Source organism: Scyliorhinus canicula, chromosome 2 (assembly GCF_902713615.1).
Source record: "Scyliorhinus canicula chromosome 2, sScyCan1.1, whole genome shotgun sequence".
In the NCBI taxonomy this organism is placed as follows: domain Eukaryota; kingdom Metazoa; phylum Chordata; class Chondrichthyes; order Carcharhiniformes; family Scyliorhinidae; genus Scyliorhinus; species Scyliorhinus canicula.
In genome coordinates, this window is record NC_052147.1 from 271,398,976 (window position 1) to 271,424,415 (window position 25,440).

The 25,440-nt window shown below is 47.4% G+C and overlaps 1 protein-coding gene across 1 annotated transcript in view; it reads left to right on the forward strand.

Annotated features, from left to right (window-relative positions):
• The window catches only part of LOC119962140 (contactin-associated protein-like 5), a 1,413,266-nt gene that overhangs the window by 629,391 nt on the left and 758,435 nt on the right, over positions 1-25,440 (forward strand). The window contains exon 6 of the mRNA XM_038790064.1: positions 112-296. Within this exon, the coding sequence (XP_038645992.1) occupies positions 112-296 (185 nt within the window). The remainder of the gene's footprint in view (positions 1-111; positions 297-25,440) is intronic.

Consider the following 25,440-nt stretch of genomic DNA (forward strand, 5'->3'; position numbering starts at 1 on the left):
CTTGCGGCGCCGGTGTCACCTTGTTTTCGGGTTATTAATGCACACAGTATGCTAACTCAGTGTTGGATTTTGTTGATTTATTTCCTTTGTTTCTTTTCGTTAAAACCCTAGGTGATACAAAGCTGCGATCAGTTAACGGTCACACCTCGGTCACACTGGGGAGCCTGCTCGACGATCAACACTGGCACTCAATTACAATCGAACGCTACAACAAGCAAGTGAATTTCACCGTGGATAAGCACACACAACACTTCCGAACCAGAGGAGAGTTTGATCATCTGGATATTGATTACGAGGTACTCTTAATCAATTGTGATGAGAGATGCAATGCTTTCAATTCGCATCATTGCCACACGCACCTTTAAAATTTTTTATTTTCAATTGTTATGCCCTGGAGCTACTTGTACATCACAACTATATCTTCTTGCGACTTCTTGCCATTCAAAGGACATAGGACATTCGAGGTATGAGGGTATATGGAGCTTACGAATTGGGGGCTGTGCATCTTAACTTGCCTTAGAAGCTCAAAATGCAATAATAATAATAACAGCTTATTGTCACTTAACTTCAATGAAGTTACTGTGAAAAGCCCCGAGTCGCCACATTCCGGCGCCTGTTCGGGGAGGCCGGTACGGGCGCAGCTGGCCTTGTTCTGCATTACAAGCCAGAAGTTTAGCCCACTGTGCTAAACCAACCCCTGGCTGGTGCTAGCAGTAAATGCGAGAAAACAGTTGAAACTTCATAAGATAGTTCTGAATGAAGAGGGTTTCGGCCACTTTATTTCATCTAAAACATGGGACGGGATTCTCTCATTTGTGGACTAAGTCCCCACACCCGCTGGAAAGTGGGCGAGAATCACTCTGGACTTTTTCCTCGTGATTCTCTGTTTTTCAGGGGGCTCGCAGAGCCCCGGTGTGCATCCCACAGCTCTGGCCACCGGTGGGGCCCTGCTGTCCAGACCACACGGCGTGCGGGCATGCGCGCGGAGGCCCACTTCCGCGTGGGCGCTGCCGACATGGCGGAGCCACATAGCGGGCCCATTTGGAGTAAGGTAGGTCCCCCCCAGATCGTGATGGCCTGCTGATCGATGAGCCCCGATTGCGGGCCTGGCCATCACTGAGATCCCCCCCCAGAGTCAGATTCCACCCCCGTCCCCCATCAGGACCGCCACTGCGTCGTGGGTCCGAGCTCCCGAAAGGTGGTACCAGATGTGAACCACGCTGGTGGGAGTTCGGCCAGTCGGCCCCTGACCAGCGCCGCGTCGACCATGCCGCAACTGCGGTCTGCGGAAGCACCATCGCGCCAGATTTCCGGCATGAACAGCTATTCTCCGCCCCCGCGTCGGAATCGCGCCCGGTGAGGAGGGTCGGAGAATCCTGCCATTAGCTTTACTATAACAGAATCTAGCTCTGTCTTACATGTGTCTGTCTTTGTTCTAATGAGTCACACTGTAGTCATTCTGATTACAATCAAAAATATTCTTGTTGGGAAGGATGCTTCGACTTCCTAGAGCTGATCTGATATATGATATGTGCTTTTGACACGGTCAAAATGGATTCACCAGAACCCCTGTGAGGGGGTTATAACCAGACCGGAGACGGTGCAGTCTGCATTATCAGAGCCCCAGTGACCTCAACTGAATAAGATGCCCCCAGATAAGGGAGCTATACCCTTTAGCAAGGGTTCATTGGGACACAGATACGTCGATCCGAGTGTGTACTGGGCCCGGGAGAACCTTCGGGGAGTTGCAGTTGTATTCTAGTAATTAAATAAATATTGGAGGTGATTTGGTGTTGGCGACCAAGTGCAATTTATCCACGTTTGCAGACGACACTAAGATGAGTGGTAAAGCAAAAAGTGCTGAGGATACCAGAAGTCTGCAGAGGGATTTGGATAGGTTAAGTGAATGGGCTAGGATCTGGCAGATGGAATACAATGTTGCCAAATGTGAGGTTATCCATTTTGGTAGGAATAACAGCAAAAGGGATGAAATGAAAATTGCTTATTGTCACAAGTAGGCGTCAAATGAAGTTACTGTGAAAAGCCCCTAGTCGCCACATTCCAGCGCCTGTTCGGGGAGGCTGGCACTAAATGATATATTAAAACATGCCGCTGTGCAGAGAGACCTGGGTGTGCTAGTGCATGAGTCGCAAAAAGTTGGTTAACAGGTAGAACAGGTGTTTAAGAAGGCAAATGGAGTTTTGTCTTTCCTTGCTCGAGGGATGGAGTTTAAGACTAGGGAGGTTATGCTGCAATTGTATAAGGTGTTAGTGAGGCCACACCTGGAGTATTGTGTTCAGTTTTGGTCTCCTTACCTGAGAAAGGATGTACTGAAAGGATGTGAAACTCGGCCGAGTTCACGACGGCCTTCTCGATTTTCCACGGGAGCGGAGAATTCCGCCCCAATTGTTTTTGTTTGAACAATTTGTTTTTTTACAGACCAGCACAAACCATATATTTGATATATTGTCAATCGATTCAGACATGCCACATATAATTGCTAATTCCACCAAGTGAAACATTTAATTATGAGTTTATCTGTTATACTAAACCATTCGATACCAGTCAAACCAGATGCTTTATCTAGCTTTTCCCTGCATCTGTCCACAACTGATTAAAGTTCGGTGCCACATGCATGGGATGTCCTTTAATTGGGCTGACTGAAGTGACTAAACTGACCATTGCATTGTCAGTGCTGGTTCAATAGTTCAATGACATCTGACTAAATTGACTTAAACTTCTCTGCTTAGCAAGCAGAGACGAAAGGTGAGGAATACGATCGCATGAATCAAAATCAATAGTAGTGTAACATTAGCAGAACTCAGAACAGTCTGAAGAATCCTTTCCTTACCCTCTCTACTCTGATACCATGCCCAGGCAGTTTGTTTTAAAAAAATGAGAACTGTTTAAGAAAGATGCCTTCACTTTGGCCCTTAGCAAGAGAAGGAACCTATTTTTTCCAAAGCATTAGCAGGGGGATTATTTTTTTGTTTCACAGCAATAATGTTATGCGCTCCTGGCTTGACATAAATGTGAAAAAAAGCACATGGGGTGGCAACTGCTGGTTTGGTCGCATCCTTGGACTGGAATGCCCCCCCACCCCCCACACCCCTGCCCCCCCCCCCCCCCCCCCCCCCCCCCACCCCCACCCCGCATCACCCTGGCTGGAGGCAGCCTCCTTGTGGCAGACCCAGGATATCTCTCTTTCCCCCTCCACCCAGCCATCTGGTTGCATCTAGTAGACCACCCCGTGTGTCAAATCCAACACTTGAAGAAAAAATTATATTATAGCCTTCACCTTGAGACAGGTTTATTTCCAAGCCTGCAGAAGAAAGTCAGAGATGCCGGGATTCTCCGATTCCACTGCACTCTGCTGCCGCTGCTGGCGAGGATGGAGAATTTTACGTTCAGTCAAATCTCCCATTCGCTGCAGCGGGTCTGAAGAATCCTGCTGGTGTGAACGGACGGAGAACCTCACCCAGGGTTCATCAGTTCATAAGATATAGGAGCAGAAATAGACCATTTGGCCCACCGACTCTGCTCCTCCATTCGATCATGGCTGATCTCATCCTGTCTGAACTCTACCATCCTGCCCAACAACCTTTAACAACCTTTTGGGATTGGGCAGCACGGCAGCACAGTGGTTAGCACTGCTGCCTCACGACGCCGAGGACCCAGGTTTGATCCCGACCCCAGGTCACTGTCCATATGGAGTTTGCACATTTTTCCTTGTGTCTGCATGGGTTTCACCCCCTCTAACACAAAGATGTGCAAGCTAGATGAATTGGCCACTCTAAATTGCCCCTTAATTCAAAACAGCAAGAATTGGGTACTCTACCTCCTATCTGAAGGCTATGACCTCTTATTCTAGAATGCCCCCCAAGAGGAAGCACCCACTCCACGTCTACTTTATCCATATTTATCATCTTGTATGTTTCAATTTGATCCCCCCTCATTCTTCTAAACTCAACAGGCCAGAGGCCAAACTGTTCAATCTCTCTTCGTACAACAAACCCCCAATCTCTGAATCAATCTCGTGAGCCTCCTCTGAACTGTGCACAATACTCCAGTCGTAGTCTCACCAATGCCTTATATAGTTGCAACAATATTTCCTTACCTTTATGCTCTATTCCTTCAGCTATAAATGCCATCATTCCATTCACTTTCTTTATTATCTGCTGCATGCCTGTTTTCTGTGACTCATGCACAAGAACACCCAAATCCCTCTGCAATGGTGCTCCCCAAAGTCTCTCCTCATTTATTTTATAAGTTGCCTTTCCATTTTTCTGATAAATTGTATGACCTCACTTATCCACATTAAACTCCATCTGCCACATTTTGGCCCACTCTCCTAACCTATCTATATCCATTTGTAAGGTCTTATTTCCGAATAGCAACATCTATTTTTATGTCATCTACAAATTTGGCTATAGTATCTTCTGTCCCTGTATCCAAGTCAGCAATATAGTTTGTAAATAGCTGGGGCCCAAGGACCGAATCCTGTGACACCCCACTAGTTACATCTTGCCATCCAGAAAATGATCCATTTATCTCGACTCTCTGTCTTCTGTTCATCAGCCAGGCATATATCCAAGTTAATAAATTACCCCTAATTCCAAATGATCTAACCTTGTGAATTACCTCCCATGTACCACCTATCAAACACCTTCCAGAAGTCCAGATATATTACATCTATATGATCCCCATTATCCACTTTACTTGTTACATCTTCGAAGGACTCCAGCAAATTAGTCAAATATGATTTGCCATTCATAAAACCATGCTGACTCTGATGGATAGCGTTTTGACTTTCCAAATGTCCTGATGTTACTTCCTTGAGAGTTGATTCGAACAATTTCCTAACAACAGATATTAAACGATCTGGTCTGTAATTTCCCACATTCTTCCTCTCTCCCTTTTTGAATAAGGGCATTACATTAGCATTTTTTCAATCCACTGGAATCTTTCCCGTGTCCAGGGAATTTTGGAATATTATAACCAATGCATCCACTATCTCCGCTGCCACTTCCATTGACATCCTACATGTAGGCCATCAGGCCTGGTGAACTTGTCTGGCCTCAATCCCAATATTTTGTTGAGTACCGTTCCCTATTGATGTTGGTTTGCCAATTCCACGCAAAACCAGGATGAAACTCTTTTTATGCTCATGTCATGAAGCCCTAATACTTCCCCAAAGGGACTTTATTGCAGCTCTATTGACCATTAACACTAAGGAGAGGTTCCCCCTCCACAATGGTGGCTCGGTAGCTGTGGCCATGCACAACGGATGTGACCTCTGGGCACTAATTGGCCAATCCATGCTAAATAATGGTTGATTTACTGTTTCAGACATGGTACAGGACCAGTATTTTACCCTCGCGCTGATTCCTGACCTGAAATTTTAAAAATCCTGCCCTGGAATGGGAAAAACTGGTCAAAGTAGCTCAGATCGGTATTAGAATTTGCAGAGATCCTAATACAGGGGTGGGCAAACTACGGCCCGCGGGCCGCATGCGGCCCGCCAAAGGTCTTTATGCGGCCCACCAAGTCATTAAAAAAGAAAAAAAAAATTTTTTTTAAGTTTTTTAAAAAAATTTTTTTTTTTTTTTAAAGTTTAATGGGGGGGGGGGGGTGTTGGGTTACTTACTGGTATAGGGTGGATATGTTGACTTGAGTAGGGTGATCATTGCTTGGCACAACATCGAGGGCCGAAGGGCCTGTTCTGTGCTGTACTGTTCTATGTTCTATATGAGGCACCCAGAATCATAACCGGGTGAAGTAATTATTTTACTTAATATACAATGCGGCCCTTTAAAATTGTGAATTTCTGAATGTGGCCCTTGCACGGAAAAGTTTGCCCACCCCTGTCCTAATACCTGTTTCAGGTACCAGCCCCTGATTGGTCAGATGTTTTTCAGATGCTCCTGCTGGTTGAGCCTTGAATTTATTATATATTAATAATCTTATAATAATCGTTATTGTCACAAGTAGGCGTACATTAATACCACAATGAGTTTGCTGTGAAAAGCCCCTAGTCGCCACATTCCGGTGCATGTTTGCGTACACAGAGGGAGAATTCAGAATGTCTAATTCACCTAACAACACGCCTTTCGGGACTTGTGGGAGGAAACCGGAGCACCCGGAGGAAACCCACGCAGACAGGGGAAGAATGTACAGACTCCTCACAGACAGTGACCCAAGCTGGGAATCAAACTTGGGACCCTGGCGCTATGAAGCGACAGTGCTAACCACTGTGCTACCGTGCCGCCCGCCATTTGGTCCTTGCCACCCATTTTACATCCAGAAAATGGACACTGTGAGATCCAGCTTCTAACCCATGGCCCTTTGAGGTTGGTGCAGATAAGATACTGTATTCAGCGATCACCATCAAATGTACCGTATGTTTCACTACACTACTCCACAGAGATTCAACAGATCCAATTATTTGTTCCTAAACACAAAACACCACGCAAGTGCTAGAGCACTCAATTTTGTAAGACACTGAGTCAGAATTTTGAGATTTCATCATTCCATTATAGGTCTTGTTTCGTGCTAGATTTATGGGGCACGATTCAGCATACCTGAGTTAAATGTATCTGTAGGCTATGGGGAGAAAGCAGGATTAGGCTATTGATTTGGATGATCAGCCATGATCATGATGAATGGCGGAGTAGGCTCAAAGGACCAAAAGAACTCCCCCAGCTCCTATCTTCTATGTATCTATGTAAATCTGGTGAATGGCACGTTTCGCGTAGTGTTTCCCGGCACTTGTAACACCGATTCAATGGCACTTTGCCATTTTTAGTCCTTGGCGAGACTGCACTAAGAGGGATTTGTGCTCGTGAGCAGGAAAGGCGACTCGCAAATCGGGGTGTCATTTTGGAAGGCTGCCCCAATCTCTCTCCCCCCTGCCTTTCAGGCCCAACGCCTCTCCTGACCACAGGACATAGGAGCAGTATTAGGCCATCGGCCCACCGAGTCTGCTCTGCTATTCAATCATGGCTGATATTTTTCTCATCCTCATTCTCCTCCTTTCGTCCTAACCCCTGATCCCCTGATTAATCAAGAACCTATCTATCTCAGTCTTAAACATACTCCATAGCCTTCTGCAGCAAAGAGTTCCACAGATTCACCAGCCTCTGGTTGAAGAAATTCCTCCTCCGCTCTGTTTTAAAGGATCATCCCTTTAGTCTGAGATTGTGTCCTCTGGTTCTAGTTTTTCCCACAAGTGGAAACATCCTCACCACGTCCACTCTACCCAGGCCTCGCAGTATCCTGTAAGTTTCCATACGATTCCCCGCTCATCCTTCTAAATCCCAACGAGTACAGACCCAGAGTCCTCAAACATTCTCATTCAACAAGCTCTTCATTCCAGGGATCATTCTTGTGAACCTCCTTTGGACCCTTTTCAAGGCCGACACATCCTTCCTTAGATATGGGGCCCAAAACTGCTCTCAGTGCTCCAAATGGGGTCTGACCAGAGCCTTATACAACCTCAAAAGTACATACCTGCTCTTGTATTCTCGCCCTCGCAACATGAATGCATTTGCTTTCCTAACTGCCGACTGAACCGGCACGTTAACCTTAAGAGAATCTTGAACAAGGACTCCCAAGTCCCTTTGTGCTTGTGATTTCCTAATTATCTCCCCATTTAGAAACTACATTATGCCTCCATTCCTCCTTCCAAAGTGCATAACCTCACACTTTTCCACATTGTATTCCGTCTGCCACATCTTTTCCCACTCTCCTAGCCTGTCCAAGTCCTTCTGCAGCCTCCCTGCTTCCTCAATCCTACCTGTCCCTTTACAGATCCCCCATTCAACCCCCCCCCCCCCCCATCTTCAGGAGGTCCCCAAGAACCCTCACTCATTAACAGGTAATGCCTCCCTGATGCCTGGCAGTGCCAAACTGGCACCCTGGCACCTTGGCACGACCAGCCTGACACCCTGGCAATGCCACCCATGCACTGTGGCAGTGCCAAAGTGCCTGGGTGCTACAGAGGCCAGAACGTTCCCATTCGAGGAGGAAACTGGGTGCCAGGATTCATCCTGATGTCATGATTTTGCTTCTGTAACTGCAGTGCCTGTGGGTCGGGTTTTCATAAATTTTGAGTGTGGGACGGCGTGGATGTAGAGATGGGGAGAGAGGCAGGTGGATGACAAAATGGCCAGGTTAAAAAGCCCGCCTCTGTTCCAGGAAACATCAGCCTGTTTCTTCAGATGAAAGTAAAACTTTACACTCAACCCAATTCACCCCACGTCCCCATTTTCCTTGCCAATGCCATCCCTTCACCGATCCTTTACACCCCTGACTTACTCTCCCCTAACTGACCTCTTCCCCATCACCCAAGCCCTCCACCCATCCCACGTACCACATCCTCCCAACTCTATGCAACAATATCCACTTGCTCAGTAGAACTCTAAAGGCTGAATTCTCCGATTTAGAAGCTATGTCCGGAGGAAATGTTTAGTTTTACGATTAAAAAGTCAGCGCCGGACCCCGCACCGATGCGCCGCACGGTGGGGGGCTAGCAGTCGCACCACATAAATCCCCCAGCGTTCCCATCAGAAACGGCCAGAACTCTTTGCTGCAGAAGGCTGGGTCGGTGGCCGCAAATGTGCACGGCGACGACCTGCAGCGGTCACTCCATACAACATGGCACCGACCGCGCACAGACACGGCCTGTCCAATAGTGCCCCTCTGTAACCCCCGTCACCACCCCTGGAACAACCCCACCAGCCTCCCCCCGCCCCCTCCAAAGCCCCGTCCAAGCCAGCAGAACATTTACCCCCCCCCCATGACTGTGGTGGCGCGGCACACAGTCCGCAGCCGCCACGCGAGGTTGACAAAAACTCAGACTGCAATTGACACACGCCATCGGAAAGTCAGCCCATTGGGGGGCAGGCGGAGGATCGGGGGAAAACTTTCAGGTGACGCCCTGAGGCCAGCCCAATGACGTGCGGCGTACTCATCGATAGAAAACATAGAAAAATACAGGACAGAACAGGCCCTTCGGCCCACGATGTTGTGCCGAACCTTTGTCCGAGATTAATCATACATTATCATAGAATTTACAATGTAGAAGGAGGCCATTCGGCCCATCGAGTCTGCACCGGCTTTTGGAAAGAGCAGCCTACCCAAGGTCAACACCTCCACCCTATACCCATAACCCAGTAACCCCACCCAACACTAAGGGCAATTTTGGACACTAAGGGCAATTTATCATGGCCAATCCACCTAACCTGCACATCTTTGGACTGTGGGAGGAAACCGGAGCACCCGGAGGAAACCCACGCACACACGGGGAGGATGTGCAGACTCTGCACAGACAGTGACCCAAGCCGGAATCGAATCTGGGACCCTGGAGCTGTGAAGCAATTGTGTTATCCACAATGCTCCGTACTGCCCTTAAGAACAAATTAATCTATACTCCATCATTCTACCGCATTTCCCGTACCAGCCTCCCCGGACAGGCGCCGGAATGTGGCGACTAGGGGCTTTTCACAGTAACTTCATTGAAGCCTACTCGTGACAATAAGCGATTTTCATCTTCATTTCATTTCATTTTCATGTACCTATCCAATAGCCGCTTGAATGTCCCTAATGTTTCCGACTCAACTACTTTCATAGGCAGTACATTCCATGCCTCCACTACTGGGTAAAGAACCTACCTCTGACATCCCCCCTATATCTTCCACCATTCACCTTAAATTTATATCCCCTTGTAATGGTTTGTTCCACCCGGGAAAAAAGTCTCTGACTGTCTACTCTAGCTATTCCCCTGATCATTTTATATACCTCTATCAAGTCGCCCCTCATCCTTCTTCGTTCTAATGAGAAAAGGCCGAGCACCCTCAACCTTTCCACGTATGACCTACTTTCCATTCCAGTCAACATCCTGGTAAATCTCATTTGCACCTTTTCCAAAGCTTCCATATCCTTCCTAAAATGAGGCGACCAGAACTGCACACAGTACTCCAAATGTGGCCGTACCAAGGCTTTGTACAGCTGCATCATCACCTCACGGCTCTTAAATTCAATCCCTCTGCTAATGAATGCTAGCACACCATAGGCCTTCTTCACAGCTCTATCCACTTGAGTGGCAACTTTCAAAGATCTATGAACATAGACCCCAAGTTCTCTCTGCTCTTCCACATTGCCAAGAACCCTACCGTTAACCCTGTATTCCGCATTCATATGTGTCCTTCCAAAATGGACAACCTCACACTTTTCAGGGTTAAACTCCATCTGCCACTTCTCAGCCCAGCTCTGCATCCTATCTATGTCTCTTTGCAGCCGACAACAGCCCTCCTCACTATCCACAACTAAACCAATCTTCGTATCGTCTGCAAATTTACTGACCCACCCTTCAACTCCCTCATCCAAGTCATTCCATGTGATGGAATACTTGCCTGGATGAGTGCAGCTCGTACAACACTCAAGACATTCTACACCATCCAGGATAAAGCAGCCCCGCTTGATTGCTCCCCCTTCCACAAATATTCAAACCCTCCACCACTGACTAACAGTGGCAGCCGTGTGTACCATCTTTGATTTGATTTATTATTGTCGCATGTATTAGTATATAGTGAAAAGTATTGTTTCTTGCATGCTGTACAAACAATGCATACCGTACATAGGGAAGGAAGGAGAGACTGCAGAATATAATGTTACAGTTATAGCAAGGTGAGGAGAAAAGATCAACTTAATACGAGGTAGGTCCATTCAAAAGTCTGATGGCAGTAGGGAAGAAGCTGCTCTTGAGTCGGTTGGTACGTGATGCCATTTTGGAGGGGGCGGAGCATCTGAAAACAGGCATCGCCCCCGATTTCGGCATCAAAAAGGATTCTCCACCCAATCGCCGAACATGATTTTGGCATTGGCAAGTGGACAATCCCATCCTAAAGGCTTATCATAACATTTGGAAGTCGTTGAAAAGCTCATAAATCTGTCAAAAAATATGTATTCTGCACTCCAATGGACACTGAAATAAAATGTTATCCTCGTCTGAATCTCATAAATTTTGAAATTGGATGGTAAAGTCCCGGTGAGACTGTTCTGCCGGTGCCCCTCCCTCACATTGGAATGTAAGTATTGGCAGCTGAAAAGGGCAAAGGTCCATCTAGTTCTCATCCTGCCATTTTAGTAGGTACACAATGCAAGTATAATAATTGCTAGCTAATCACAGCAATGAATCTCATATAGAACATCGAACACACAGTGCAGAAGGAGGCCATTTGGCCCATCAAGTCTGCACTGACCCACTTAAGCCCTCACTTCCACCCTATCCCTGTAACCCAATAACCCCTCTTAATTTTTTTTTTGGTCACTAAGGGCAACTTGTCATGCCCAATCCACCTAACCTGCGCATCTTTGGACTGTGGGAGGAAAGCAGAGCACCCGGAGGAAACTCACGCAGACACGGGGAGAACATGCAGACTCCGCACAGACAGTGACCCAGTGGGGAATCGAACCTGGGACCCTGGCGCCGGGAAGCCACAGTGCAATCCACTTGTGCTACCGTGCTGACCCCGAAATCTCTACCAATTAGATTACAGCAGACCAAGGTGACTAGTGAGGAAATGCTCTGTGGTCGAGAGATTTTGGGACCTAACCCACCATAATTACCAGCCCTTCAGCACAACATTAAAGCAGTGTAACTGGTCTTTTAACCAATGCCTTTCAGTGGAATTCAGCTGCATGTAAAATTGTAGAATTCAGTGTGTTGGGGATCTATCAGTGCAAAGCTTTTCCTCTTCATTTTGTCTTGCGCTAAACTGCTGGATAACCATCCTCGGCTGAATACAGAAATGTGATTGAGACATTGGGCTACACTCCTAGAGGGGGGATCGCATACACAACATGCCAGGAAAATATCAACAGAGAGGAGATGTCAGCTAAATGCCACTCCAGTTCAATTGCTGTCACAAGAAGCTCGTATGTTAGCTGTCAACAAGGCACTGTACTAGACGATGCATTGCTGTCAACCTTTGTAATGGATTTGTGCCGAGGGCACTGAATGTTGTTTCAGTTGCCCAATCCAAAGGGGGAAAGGATCAATTCTTCACTCAGAAAAGGAGGATGAAGCAGAAAGGAAATGACCCATGTGTTCAGGTCTTGAACCAGGGTCTGAGTAACTGTGCAAGCTGGACAAACTTGATTCGGTCTTTGTTTTGTTGCTCGATGTGATTGGTTATGTGTGTTTTTAATATGGTGCATGTGCGGAGCAGCTTACGAAATAACACAGAACTGCTACTGAATGAACAAATTAGTAATGGCTTTGTATGTATGCCAAGGACGAAAGCAATGCAATTTGTAGCTGCAGTGAAGTAAATCTCAGCGTCTTGCTGTTTCAAGATCAAGTACACCAGTGAGACGAGGGCAGCACGGCGGCGCAGTGGGTTAGCCCTGCAGCCTCACGTCGCCAAGGTCCCAGGTTCGATCCCGGCTCTGGCTCACCGTCTGTGTGGAGTTTGCACATTCTCCCCGTGTTTGCGTGGGTTTCATCCCCACAGCCCAAAGATCTGCACGCTAGGTGGATTGGCCATGCTAAATTGCCCCTTAATTGGAAAAAATGAATTGGGTACTCTAAATTTTTTTTTAAAGTACACCAGTGAGACAAACAAAAAGCAGGTAAATATTTTGCGTTGAAGTTGCAGGCATAACTCTGGACAGCTGGCGCACCATTTTGGTGTCCATGACTTGTTGCCTGGTGAGTTTCTAACCTGAAATGGCAACTTGCATGAAGCAGTCATCCGAACAAGAATGAATGGAACATTGAGTACTGAGCATTCTTGCAACTGCGTGGAGTGGGCCAGGAGAGATGTAAGCCAAGAAAGGAGAGAAATTATCAAAATCGTCCTTTTGTGACAATATCTGTGAGTTTCTAAGTGTTATGGGTGACTCTCCTGTCATTAGATCAATGCATAAGTTATAAAGATATACGATTTAACGAGGAAAAAAGCTGAGTCCCATTGTGGGCGTGTTTAGTCAGGTATTTCCCAATGCCTGCAGCGCAGAGAACGACCCTGCTATTAATTGGGACTCTGTTCTTTTTTGGGCTTCGGTGAGGAAGGCCCCGCTGAGGCCACACTTAACTTAATTTCCTGCACTGAGGAGCTCCGCTCACCAGTGAAGGAAGAGGTCAAGACGCCATTTTTAAATGGCGCACGATCTCTCGACTTCCCACAACGTGACCCGCGGACACCCCCCCAATGTACCAATTAGGGGATCCTCGATCCCTCCCATCAAACCACCTCACGAAGGCAATGCAGCCCCGGGCCCGATCCCAGCATGGCGCCAGCTGGGCACCTTGGCACTGTCAGACTGGTACCCTGAGCATGCCACTGCCAGTTTTGGTTTGCCACCTGGGAACACTGGCAGCGTGGCATCCTGGTGACACCGCTAGCGTGTCTGGGTGGCATCAGCAGTGTCAGGGAACCACCCTGCACAGAGGCCGACCACCCCAGGAGTCTCCGATCATTTGGTGGACCCCCCAAGTGCTGTTCCGCCGGGTCCACATTTGTGGGGACCAGTGTTAAATGGCGCCAGCTTGGGGATTCAATTCCGAGTGTTGGGTAGATCCGGCGTATACATCTTTAAGTGAGGCTAACTACTCACTTGAATATCCAAAATATCCAAATCTGATGGGCAGGACCCAGGTCGAGATGTCTCGCGAGACTCCGTTAGAGTTCGCGAGGCGTAACGAGCCGGATAAACCTACCGACGGTGTCGGGTCCTGAGTCGGTCGCGGCCATTAGATCGCGCCCATTGACTAGAACTACAACACAAGGGAATTTGAGCTACTTGGAGGTGCAGGGGAGGTTGTGGTTGACCCCACAGAACAGAGAACGTTAAAGGCAGATTTAACAGAGTTCAAAATTTTGAAGGAATATGGTGGTGTTGACAAAGAGAAGCTGCTAATTGGACGGTTGATTGCAGATGGAATTCCTGAAATTAGGGCCCAGCTGGCTGCAGGCACCAATGGTGGAATGAGGAAAATTAGGCATCTACAAGAGACCAGAATTGGAGAAGAACAGAGATCTCAGAGGACTGAGTACGGTACAGAAATGGGGAGGAGGGAGAGCATGGAAGAATTTAATGACTCAGTCAATATTCTAATGGAGGAGGCTGTAGGCTAGTAGTATTGTTGCTGGTCTAGTAATCCAGTAATCCAGTAATCTAGTAATCCAGAGACCCAGGTTAATGCCACAATGGCAGGTGGTGAAATTTGAATTCAGTAACAAATCTGGAATTAAAAGTCTAATGATGACCATGGAACCATTGTCGTAAAAACCCATCTGGTCACTGGTGCCCTTTAGGGAAGGATATCTGTTGTCCTTACCTGGTCTTGCCTGCATGTGACACTCGATCCACAGCAATGTGCCACTCAGTTCGAGGACAATTACGAATGGGCAACAAATGCAACACCCACATCCCATGAACGAATAAAGAATTCTAATATTGGAGAATACTGTATTGTACCAGTCTGAATGCCAGGTTAGACTTCAGTTGTTTTGAAACTCGCCTGAAGTATTTCCTGCAGCAATCTCACCACCATTGCGATATGTGCACTAGGGTACCCAATTATTTTTTTTCCAATTAAGGGGCTATTTAGCATGGCCAATCCATCTAACCTGCACATCTTTGGGTTGTGGGTGTGAAACCCACGCAGACATAATAATAATAATAATTGCTTATTGCCACAAGTAGGCTTCAATGAAGTTATTGTTAAAAGCCCCCAGTCACCACATTCCGGCGCCTGTTCGGGAGGCCGGTACGGGAATTGAATCGGCGCTGCTGGCGTTGTTCTGCATTACAAGCCAGCTATTTAGCCCACTGTGCTAAACCAGCTCCATGGGGAGAATGTGCAAACTCCAAACGGAAAGTGACCCAGGGCCAGGATTCAAACCTGGGTCCTCAGTGCCGCAGTCCCAGTGCTAACCACTGCGCCACATGCCGCCCTCTTGTTATTCTTGGTTGGATTTGGATTTGCTGTGACTTCCCAGGATGAGAGAGCACTGAGCTACTTTTCTGCGCAGTCCCAGTTTGACTGATTAAGCACAAGAAGAGCAATTTAGGCACATACACTCTTGAGTTTGGTAGAATGAGAGGTGATCTAATTGAGGTATATAAGATGATAAAAGTATACAAGATTGTCACAGTGGACGCAGAGTGGATACTTCCTCTTGTGGGGCAATCTAGAATGAGAGGTCATGGGCGGGATTCTCAGTCCTGGCAGCCGGCCAATGGGGGGGTGGGGTTCTGTCACCCTGAGGCCAGGCCGGAGAATCACCGGGCTGGGCGCGATTTGCGTGACGCTGCCCCGATGCTGATCCACCGATCCTCTGGTGACCGGAGAATTGGCACTGGCGCAGTTGGCACGGCACCGGTCAGGGGCCGCTCTATGCGGCCACCCCGGCGATTCTCTGTCTGGGATGGGACGAGTGGCCGCCAAGAAAGCCCGAGTCCCGCTGGCGCCGTTCACGTGGTCTTACCCGGCGGGATCTCGGTGTCCATTCTGCGGGCGGCGGCCTGGTGAGGGGGGGGGGGGGGGGGGAGAGGGGGAGCCGACCCCAGGGGGGGGGGGCCTCCACCGTGGCCTGGCCCGCGATCGGGCCCTACCGGTTGGAGGGCGGGCCTCTCCTGGTAGGGGCCTCTTTTTCGCTGCGCCTGCCCCTGTAGCCCTACGACTTGTTGCATCGGGGTTGGCGTTGAGAAGGAAACTACCGCGCATGTGCGCATTCGTACCGGTCGCAACGTGCATGCGCAGACGCCGGTATCAGCAGCTGGAGCGGCGTGAGTCGCTCCAATGGCGTGCCGGCCCCCTGTATGGCAGAGGATCATTACACTTCACTTAATGATCCGATGACGCCGTCATTAAACTCTCCGGTTTTTACGCCGGTGTCAACACTCTGCTGTCAGAAGGGAGAATCCCGCCCGGGGTTTCCGATTGTGTGCATCCCCACGCCGTCGGGGGATCCATGGGTGTGAGTGCACTGCCGGCAATTCACTACCCCAGAGCACAGTGGCTGCTGGAACACTGAGTAAATTTTAAACTTCGTACCCCTTATCCTAAAACTATGGGGCTGGATTCTCCGTCGGCGGGACACTGAGTAAATTTAGGGAGGAGATAGATTTTTAATTATTAATGGATTGAAGGGTCACAGAGAAGGGACAGGAAAGTGGAGTTGAGGCCAAGATGAGATCAGCCATGAACGTATTAAATGGTGGAGCGGGCCTTGGGTACGAATTGCCTACTCCTGCTTCTGGTTCTTCAGTATTCATTCTGCCTTCGATATCTTCTATCCACAATAATTGAACAGAAAAATTCAGGCTGATGTAAGCTCAAGTTGGCAACATCTGGAGTAGGAGTGGCAAAGAAAAGGAGTAAGTCGGAATCTATTACTTCCCATACTAACTCCTCCTTGAATCACTAATTCAGGGTAATGTGTGCCCTTCCCTGTGCCTTGTTAGATTCCATATCAAACCGACTGTTATGTGATTTTAAAAAAATTATTTCCAAATGAGAACTTTACCTCATGCATAATTCACAGTGTTTTATTTTTCAATGATTCATGGTTTTGCTCAATGTGAAAAAATGTAGATTAGAACAAGCCAGTTGATCAGAAGCCACGCTTTTCAGCAACAGAGTGAATTTAAATCTTAGAGGCTAACAATTGGTAATAAGCCGCAGTTTACTTGAAGATTTGAAGTGCCCGACAAATGACAACACAAGCAGAATTAAATTTTTAAAAAGTCCTTTTGTGAGAGCATTACAAACTAGTTATTTTGCGAGGAGCAACAAATCGATTATTAATCAGATCAGCCCTGACGTTGTATGCTCAGGGACTCATGGTTTGAGCATCTATTTTCTGAACTCAGACATCCTAGTGACACTCCGGGCTTAACGTGCGGATTGTGTGTAGTGCTGCCACAGACCAGGGGCGAGATTCTCACCAGCCGGCCGATGGGGTCCCATTGTGGGCACCCCCACACCGCCGGGAAATCCGCTGGTGCGGGAGCGCTGCCGGCACAAACAGGGGATCCCACAGACAGAGAACACAGCCCATGAATTTTTATTTTTCATTTCACCGAGGCAATTCAAGACAATACAACAGATAACCACCACCTTCTTCCTTCAGCTGCCCTCCGCCTGCTCGTTAGGTCTCCTACAGGGCAGCGAGTTCCTGAGTAAAGTGCCTGAGTTCACAGGCAACAGGGGCAGCTCTCCGTACCAACCAAAAGGTTTGTACATTCCAGGTTCCGAAATTGAGTTTAACTTTGATTTTCCGACCGCAGGTCAGATATTCGGTTGAGTTGATTTTTTAAATACAGAACATATTGGGCGGGATTCTCCCCTAACCGGCGGGGCGGTCCGTACTGGCGCCGAGGAGTGACGTGAACCACTCCGGCGTGGCAGGTGTGGAATCCTCCGCAGCTTCAGGGGCTAGGCTGGTGCCAACGGGTTTCGCGCCGCGCCAACCGGCGCCAAAGGACCTCCGCAGGCCGGCGCTAGTTGTCGCATGTGTGGGAGCGCCAGCGTGTACTGGTATCACCCCAGCACATGCGCAGGGGGGTTCCTCTCCGTGCCAGCCATGGCGGACCGTTACAGCGGCCGGCGCGGAGGGAAATAGTGCCCCCACGGCACAGGCCCATCCGTGGATTGGCGGGCCCTGATCGCGGGCCAGGCCACCATGGCCCCCCCCCCCCCCCCACCCCACCCCCCGGGGCCAGATCCCCCTGCACCCCCCACACGAGGACTCTGCAGGCTGCCCGCAGGGCCAAGTCCCGCCAGTACGGACCTGGTTTGATTTACGCCGGCGGGACTGGCCAAAAACGGGCGGCCACTCAGCCCATCGCGGAGCGGAGAATTGCCGGGGGGGGGGGGGCCGCTGCCAACGGCCCCCGACCTGCGTGACGCGATTCCCGCCCCCGCGGAAAAACCGGCGTCGGAGAACTCGGCAGCCAGCTTCGGGGCGGGATTCACGCCGCCTCCCGCCGATTCTCTGGCCCGGCAGGGGATCGGAGAATCCCGCCCATTGTTTCAGAATCATGGAAATCTTTGTTGAAATTAGACCTTAATTGCATGAGTGAATTTTGTAAATCTATTAAAAACGGTGAACTTCAGAATGACAGAGCTTTTTGTTTTTGAATTGTGGAGGAAAAGCTTCAAGTAATTCAACTTCAAGGATGGAGTTTAAGACTAGGGAGGTTATGTTGCAATTGTATAAAGTGTTAGTGAGGCCACACCTGGAGTATTGTGTTCAGTTTTGGTCTCCTTACTTGAGAAAGCACTGGAGGGTGTACAGAGGAGATTCACTAGGTTAATCCCAGAGCTGAAGGGGTTGGATTATGAGGAGAGGTTGAGTAGACTGGGACTGTACTCGTTGGAATTTAGAAGGATGAGGGGGGATCTTATAGAAACATTTAAAATTATGAAGGGAATAGATAGGATAGATGCGGGCAGGTTGTTTCCACTGGCGGGTGAAAGCAGAACTAGGGGACATAGCCTCAAAATAAGGGGAAGTAGATTTAGGACTGAGTTTAGGAGGAACTTCTTCACCCAAAGGGTTGTGAATCTATGGAATTCCTTGCCCAGTGAAGCAGTTGAGGCTCCTTCATTAAATGTTTTTAAGGTAAAGATAGATAGTTTTTTGAAGAATAAAGGGATTAAGGGTTATGGTGTTCGGGCCGGAAAGTGGAGCTGAGTCCACAAAAGATCAGCCATGATCTCATTGAATGGCGGAGCAGGCTCGAGGGGCCAGGTGGCCTACTCCTGCTCCTAGTTCTTATGTTCTTATGAATTATACAATTAGCAAAATACATGATAAATATACCTAAAATGATTACAGTTTACAGTCAATGGCTGATAGCCTTACAATTATACTAAACTCTGCTATGCATGCTAGGAATGATTGAGTTGCTTGAGATTCCTGGTTTAACAACAATATGCAAATGTCTCCTTCTATAATTACAGTTATTTTAATAGAAAAATGAATGTTTATTCTAGAAATGAGGGCAGCACTGTGCTGCCCTCATTTATAGAATAAACACTTGGGAGTACTACAGACGACATGGTAATTCATAGCAAAATACAGGTATAAATTGTGACGTGTTGGGACATGTCAAACAGAAGGCAGCATTTCTTCTACTCCTCCCTCTGCTCCTCCATTTCCTCCAAGGAGACAGATAGGTCATCAGATTGGATTGGATTGGATTTGTTTATTGTCACGTGTACCGAGGTACAGTGAAAAGTATTTTTCTGCAAGCAGCTCAACAGATCATTCAGTACATGGGAAGAAAAGGGAATTGAACAGAATTCAAGAAAATACATGAGAATAGATGATTCATCATGCATCATTTTCCACCTTCTCGTCCAATTATTTTTTATTATTTCCGGGGTTGTGGGCATCGCTGGCCAGGCCAGCATTTATTGCCCATTCCTCATTGCCGTTGAGAAGGTGGTGAGCTGCCTTCTGGAACTGCTGCAGCCTATGTGGTGTAGGTACACCCACTGTGATGTTAGAAATGAAGTTTCAGGATTTTGACCCATTGACAGTGAAGGAACGGCAATGTATTTCCAAGTCATGATGGTGAGTGATTTGGAGGGGAAGCTCCAGGCGGTGAGGCGTTCCCATGCATCTGTTGCCCCTGTCCTTCGAGATGTTAGAGGTCACCGGCATAGAAAGTGTAATTGGAGGGGTCTTGGTGAGTTGTTGCAGTGCATCTTGTAGATGGTGCACACTGCTGCTTCCGTTCTTCAGTGATGGAGGGAGTGAATGTTTAGGGTTGTGGATAGGGTGCTAATGTGCATCTGGTAGATGGTGCACACTGCTGCCACTGTGCTATTGGGATGGAGGGATGGATTGTATTGAGCTTTTTTAATGTTGGCAGAGCTGCACTCATCCGGGCAAGTGGAGAGTATTCCATCAGTCTTCTAACTTGTGCCTTGTAAATGGTGGAAAAGGCTTTTGGGGAGGGGGGGGGGTGTCAGGGGATGGGTTACTCTCCACAGAGTATCTAACTGCTGACCTGCCCTTGGAGTCACTGTTTTAATATGACTGGTCCATTTGATTTTCTGGTCAATGATAATCCCCAAGATGTTGATAGTGGCTGATTCATTGACAGTAATGCTTTTGATGTCAAGGGACGACGGTCAGATTCCTTCTTGTTGGAAATGGCCGTTGCCTGGCACTTGTGTGGCCTGAATGTTACTTGCCACTTATCAGCAAAAGTTGGGTTGCCTGGACTTTGCTATTGACGAGCATGGGCCATAGCTGAGGAGTTGTGAAGAATACTCTGGAATTCACTGTCAAAATCTCCTGTTCTGTTTCTTTCCTCTTAAAATTTGAAGTTCTCTATGAAATCCTTCTATTTGACCTGATCTTCAGCAATTGTCTTTGTGGTTCTTCCTCCTAATTTTCACATGCTGTATATTACCCGGATTCCCGGCTTGGGTCACTGTCTGTGTGGAGTCTACATGCTTTCTCCTTGTCTGCGTGGGTTTCCTCCGGGTTCTCTAGTTTCCTCACACAAGTCCCGAAAGATGTGTTGTTAGATAATTTGGACATTCTGAATTCTTCCTCTGTGTACCCGAATAGGCGGCGGAATATGGAAATGAGGGGCTTTTCACAGTAACTTCATTGCAGTGTTACTGTAAACCTACTTGTGACAATAATTAAGATTATTATTATTGATACATAACCATTCTTCCCTATCTCTGTAACCTCTTTCAGCTACTCAATGTTCCAGGCTATCTGTCCTAATCTAATTCTCGTCTCTTAAGCGTCCCTGATTTTAATCAAACCACTTTTGATGGCCGTGTCTTCACCTTCCTAGACTTTCGACTCCGAGATTTCCTGCTTGAATGTCTCTCGAGCTCGCTTCCTTTTTCAAGCACCTCCTTAAAACCTAATTAGCGGTGGGCACTTTTAGCCTTGGAGGTCTTGTGATGCAGTGTGTTGCTTCCCTGACTCTGAGTCAGAAGCTCCAGGTTTAATTCCCGCCCCAGGACTTGATGGCCAAGGAAAGTGCATTCATAATGCGGCCAAACAAGTTGAGTATTAACTGCAAATTCTTCTAACATGCCAATGGTTGGTGGTAAGAGCAGGAGAGGCTCCTGGTCAGCCACGCTTGGTGTGGAGTGGCGTCAAACCTGTACGTCTCTGGTGACAGATGAGCAACCTGTTCCAGGGAAACTAGCTATGGAAACAGATGAATATCTGCCTTAGTGCACCACTAGGTGTGGGATGAGAATTGGAAATTAGAAGGGTTGACCTCACTATTTGTTTTACTGTAAAATCTGACCCCTTTGTTCCTGACCTTTCCTACCCGGATTGCTTCCTTTAGTCTTGTTTTTGGATTTAAGTTTACCTCCGATGGAGTCAATTATTCGCACGCAACAATATGGATTTTTATAGTACCCTTAAAATAGTTAAGTATCCCAAGAACCTTCACAGATGCGTAAGGAGCATAATCAGACAGAAATTGACACCGAGTCAAAAAAGGTAACGTTGGGACAAATGAGCAAACAGGTGGTCAAAGACGACTGTTGTAAAGGAGGAACAAGCACAAATGAATCGAGTGAGGAATTTCCAGAGCTCAGGGCAAAAATGGTTCAAGGCATAATCACAAATCACGGGTAAAGCAAAGAACTGGAGGAACACAAAGTTCTTGAAGGGGGAATCTGGATATCTAATAATGATAATAATAATCTTTATTCTTCTCACAAGTAGGCTTACATTAACACTGCAATTAAGTTACTGTGGAAATCCCCCAGTCGCCACACTTTAGGGGCTGGTTTAGCAAAGGGCTATATCGCTGGCTTTGAAAGCAGACCAAGGCAGGCCAGCAGCACGGTTCAATTCCCGTACCAGCCTCCCCGAACAGGCGCAGGAATGTGGCGACTAGGGGCTTTTCACGGTAACTTCATTTAAGGCCTACTTGTGACAATAAGGGATTTTCATTTCATTTCCAGTGCCTGTTCGGGTACACAGAGGGAGAATTCAGAATGTCCAAATTACCTAACAGCACGTCTTTCGGGACTAGTGGGAGGAAACCGGAGCACCCGGAGGAAACCCACGCAGACATAGGGAGAACGTGCATACTCCGCACTGACAGTGACCCAAGCTGGAATCAAACCTGGGCCCCTGGTGCTGTGAAGCAACAGTGCTGACCACTGTGCTACCATGCACTGGCTAGGCCAGCATTTGTTGACCATCCCTAAATACCCTTGAACTGAGTGGCTTGCTCTGCCATTTCAATTAGCATTTAAGAGTCAACCGCATTGCTGTGGATCTGGAGTCACATGAAGGGCAGACCATGTAAGGGTGGCAGATTTCCTCCTCTCCAGGTCTCTGGACAATACCACTAAGCTACCGCCTCCCCAGATGGGTTTTTGCAACAATCGCGTAGTTTCATGATCATTATGAAAGTTCCGCTCGCCATTCTCTTTTCATAGTGGCAAATGACATGTTTTTTATGTTTTCATGGTTAGATTTTCACGAACAGTACACCAACCTATCATCAGAGCTTGAGGGCCCCACTCCACATAAAGCATGGCTGACCAGGAGACCTGCTCACTCTTACAACCTGCCCGAAGCATAGTGAAAGGATTTAATAACCGATTTGGCTATATTATAAATGCAACTTCCATGGCCTTCACGTCCTGGAATCCAAAATTCATGTTCAGAGGCAACAACACTACCCACTACTCCTCAAGACCTTGACCTTGGGTAGGGTGCTCTTTCCAAGAGCCGGTGCAGACTCGATGGGCCGAATGGCCTCCTTCTGCACTGTACATTCTATGATAATCTATGATTAATAAAATGAATGCGGATTTATTAATTAATCAAATTTCAATTTCTGCAGCTGTCGGTGGCATCTTGACTCGTATCTCTAGATCTCTGTTTCAGACCTCTGGATTGCTTGTCTTGTAACATTGCGACTCTGCTTCCATCTGTGATGGGTTAATAACTTAATCCTTCCTAGAACACTTTAGATATGAGGACTAATTGCACTGCAGAGAACTGGTTCAGGCATTTAATGCAACTTAATAAAATTATCACAGAACTGTTGTGGTGTAGAAGAACATCATTCAGCCTATTGTACGTGCACCGAATCTTCGAATGAGGATTATGGCTTTGTCGCAATCTTCTGCTTTTTCAGATCATCACCAAATGCCCTCTTGAATGCCTCGATTAAACCTGCCTCCATCATATTTCAGGCAGTGCATTCCAGACCCCAACCACTCGCTGTGTGAAAAGACTTTTCCTCACATCACACTTGCTTCTTTTGCAAATCACTTCAAGGGGAGCACGGTGGCACAAGTGGCTAGCACTGTTGCTTCACAGCGCCAGGGTCCCAGGTTCAATTCCCCGCTGGGTCACTGTCTGTGAGGAGTCTGCACGTTCTCCCTGTGTCTGCGTGAGTTTCCTCCGGGTGCTCCAGTTTTGTCTCACAGTCCAAAGACGTGAAGGTTAGGGGGATTGGCCATGCTAAATTGCCTTTCGAGTCCAAAACGGTTAGGAGGGGTAATTGGGTTACGGGGATAGAGTGGAAGTGAGGGCTTAAGTGGGTCGGTGCAAACTTGATGGGTCAAATGGCCTCCTTCTGCACTCTATGTTCTATGTTCTGTGCCCTCTCATTCGTGATCTGATCCGATCCTATCGTGATCCTACTCGGCCCAGTCTCCTCATGATTTTGAACATCTCTGACAAATCTTCTCCTGACCTTCTTCTCTCCAAGGAGAACAGTCCTACCTTCTCCAATCTATTTTCATAACTGAAGATTCCCGGAACCATTCTTGTCAACCACTTCTGCACTCTCCCCAATGCGTTCTCACCCTTCCTAAAATGTGCCACTCAGAACTGTAGCAATATTTCAGCTGATCTCTAACTAGTGTCACATACAAGTTTCCTATAACCTTGCTCTTGTACTCTGTGCCCCGATTAATAAAGCCCAGAGTACGATATACTTTATAAACTGCTCTCTCCACCTGCCCTGCCACCTTTACTGACTTATGCAAATACACAAGTAGTAATAATAATCTTTATTGTCACAAGTAGGCTTATATTAACACTGCAATGAAGTTAGTGCGAAAATCCCCTAGTCATTACAATTCGGCGCCTGTTTGGGTACACAGAGGGAGCATTCAATGTCCAATTCACCTAACAGCACGTCTTTCGGGATTTGGGGGAAACCAGAGCACCCGGAGGAAACCCATGGAGACACGAGGAGACCCAAGCCAAGGATCGAACCCGGGTCCTTGGCGCTGTGAAGTAACAGTGCTAACCACTGTGCTACCGTACCGCACCCCCTCATCCTGCCTCTCCTCCCTTTATATCTGAAACCCTTATTTTAAATTGTTCCTCCATGTACTTCCGATCAAAATGAATCACCTCTCACTTCTGTGCATTGAACCTTATCTACCGCCCATCTGTCCACTCCATCAACTTGTCGATGTTCTTCTGAGTTTCTGCTCTATTGTCCTCACAGTTTACAATGCTCCCATTCTATCTTATGATACATTTTGCAAGGATAATGAGAAAAACTATCGTCTATTGATTGGGAGCTATTGATAGGGTGTCATCAATTTAAACTTGATAAAGGGTTATTGAAATGCTGGGCTATTGGGATTAGTTGTGTCTTCATCTATAAAGAAAAAAGAGACATTGGAATAGTGTCTTTTCATAACCTCAGGATTCCACCAAGCACTTTATAGCTTGTGAAGAATTTTTCGAAGAATAGCCACTGTTGTAATGTAGAAGTCACATTACATCCTTTTGTGCTGGAAACCTCTAAGGTTCGATGGAAGCTACCCAGTGAAGTCAGGGACTTGCCATTTCCACGGAAAGTAACATTTGATGTGCCAAGATCATAGTTGGTGACTGGGTACCATAAGCTTTAAAAAAAAAGCTCATGAAATGTTGGCGTTTGCCTCAGGTGAGCTGGAATACAAATGGATGAAAGTTATACTTGGGAGTGTCCCCCACTATTCCATCACATTCTGTTCTGGGCAGCAACTGCATCGTCAGCACAATATATTTTCCTTTGGGTGAATGCAGCATGTTGCCTGGGCTTGAAGGTTTAGATTATGTGGACAATATGCATAAAATGACTGTTATTGTTAATAATAATCTTTATTAGTGTCACAAGTAGGCTCACATTAACACTGCAATGAAGTTACTGTGAAAAGCCCCTCGTCGCCACATTCCGACGCCTGTTTGAGTACACTGTGGGAGAATTCAGAATATCGAATTCGCCTAACAAGCACGTCATTCAGGATTTATGGGGGGAAATCGGAGGAAACCCACGTAGACAGGGGGTGAACGTGCAGACTCCGCACAAACAGTGACCCAAGCCGGGAATCGAACGTGGGTTCCTGGCGCTGTAAAGCAACAGTGTTAACCACTGTGCTACCGTGCCACACAGTTCCTT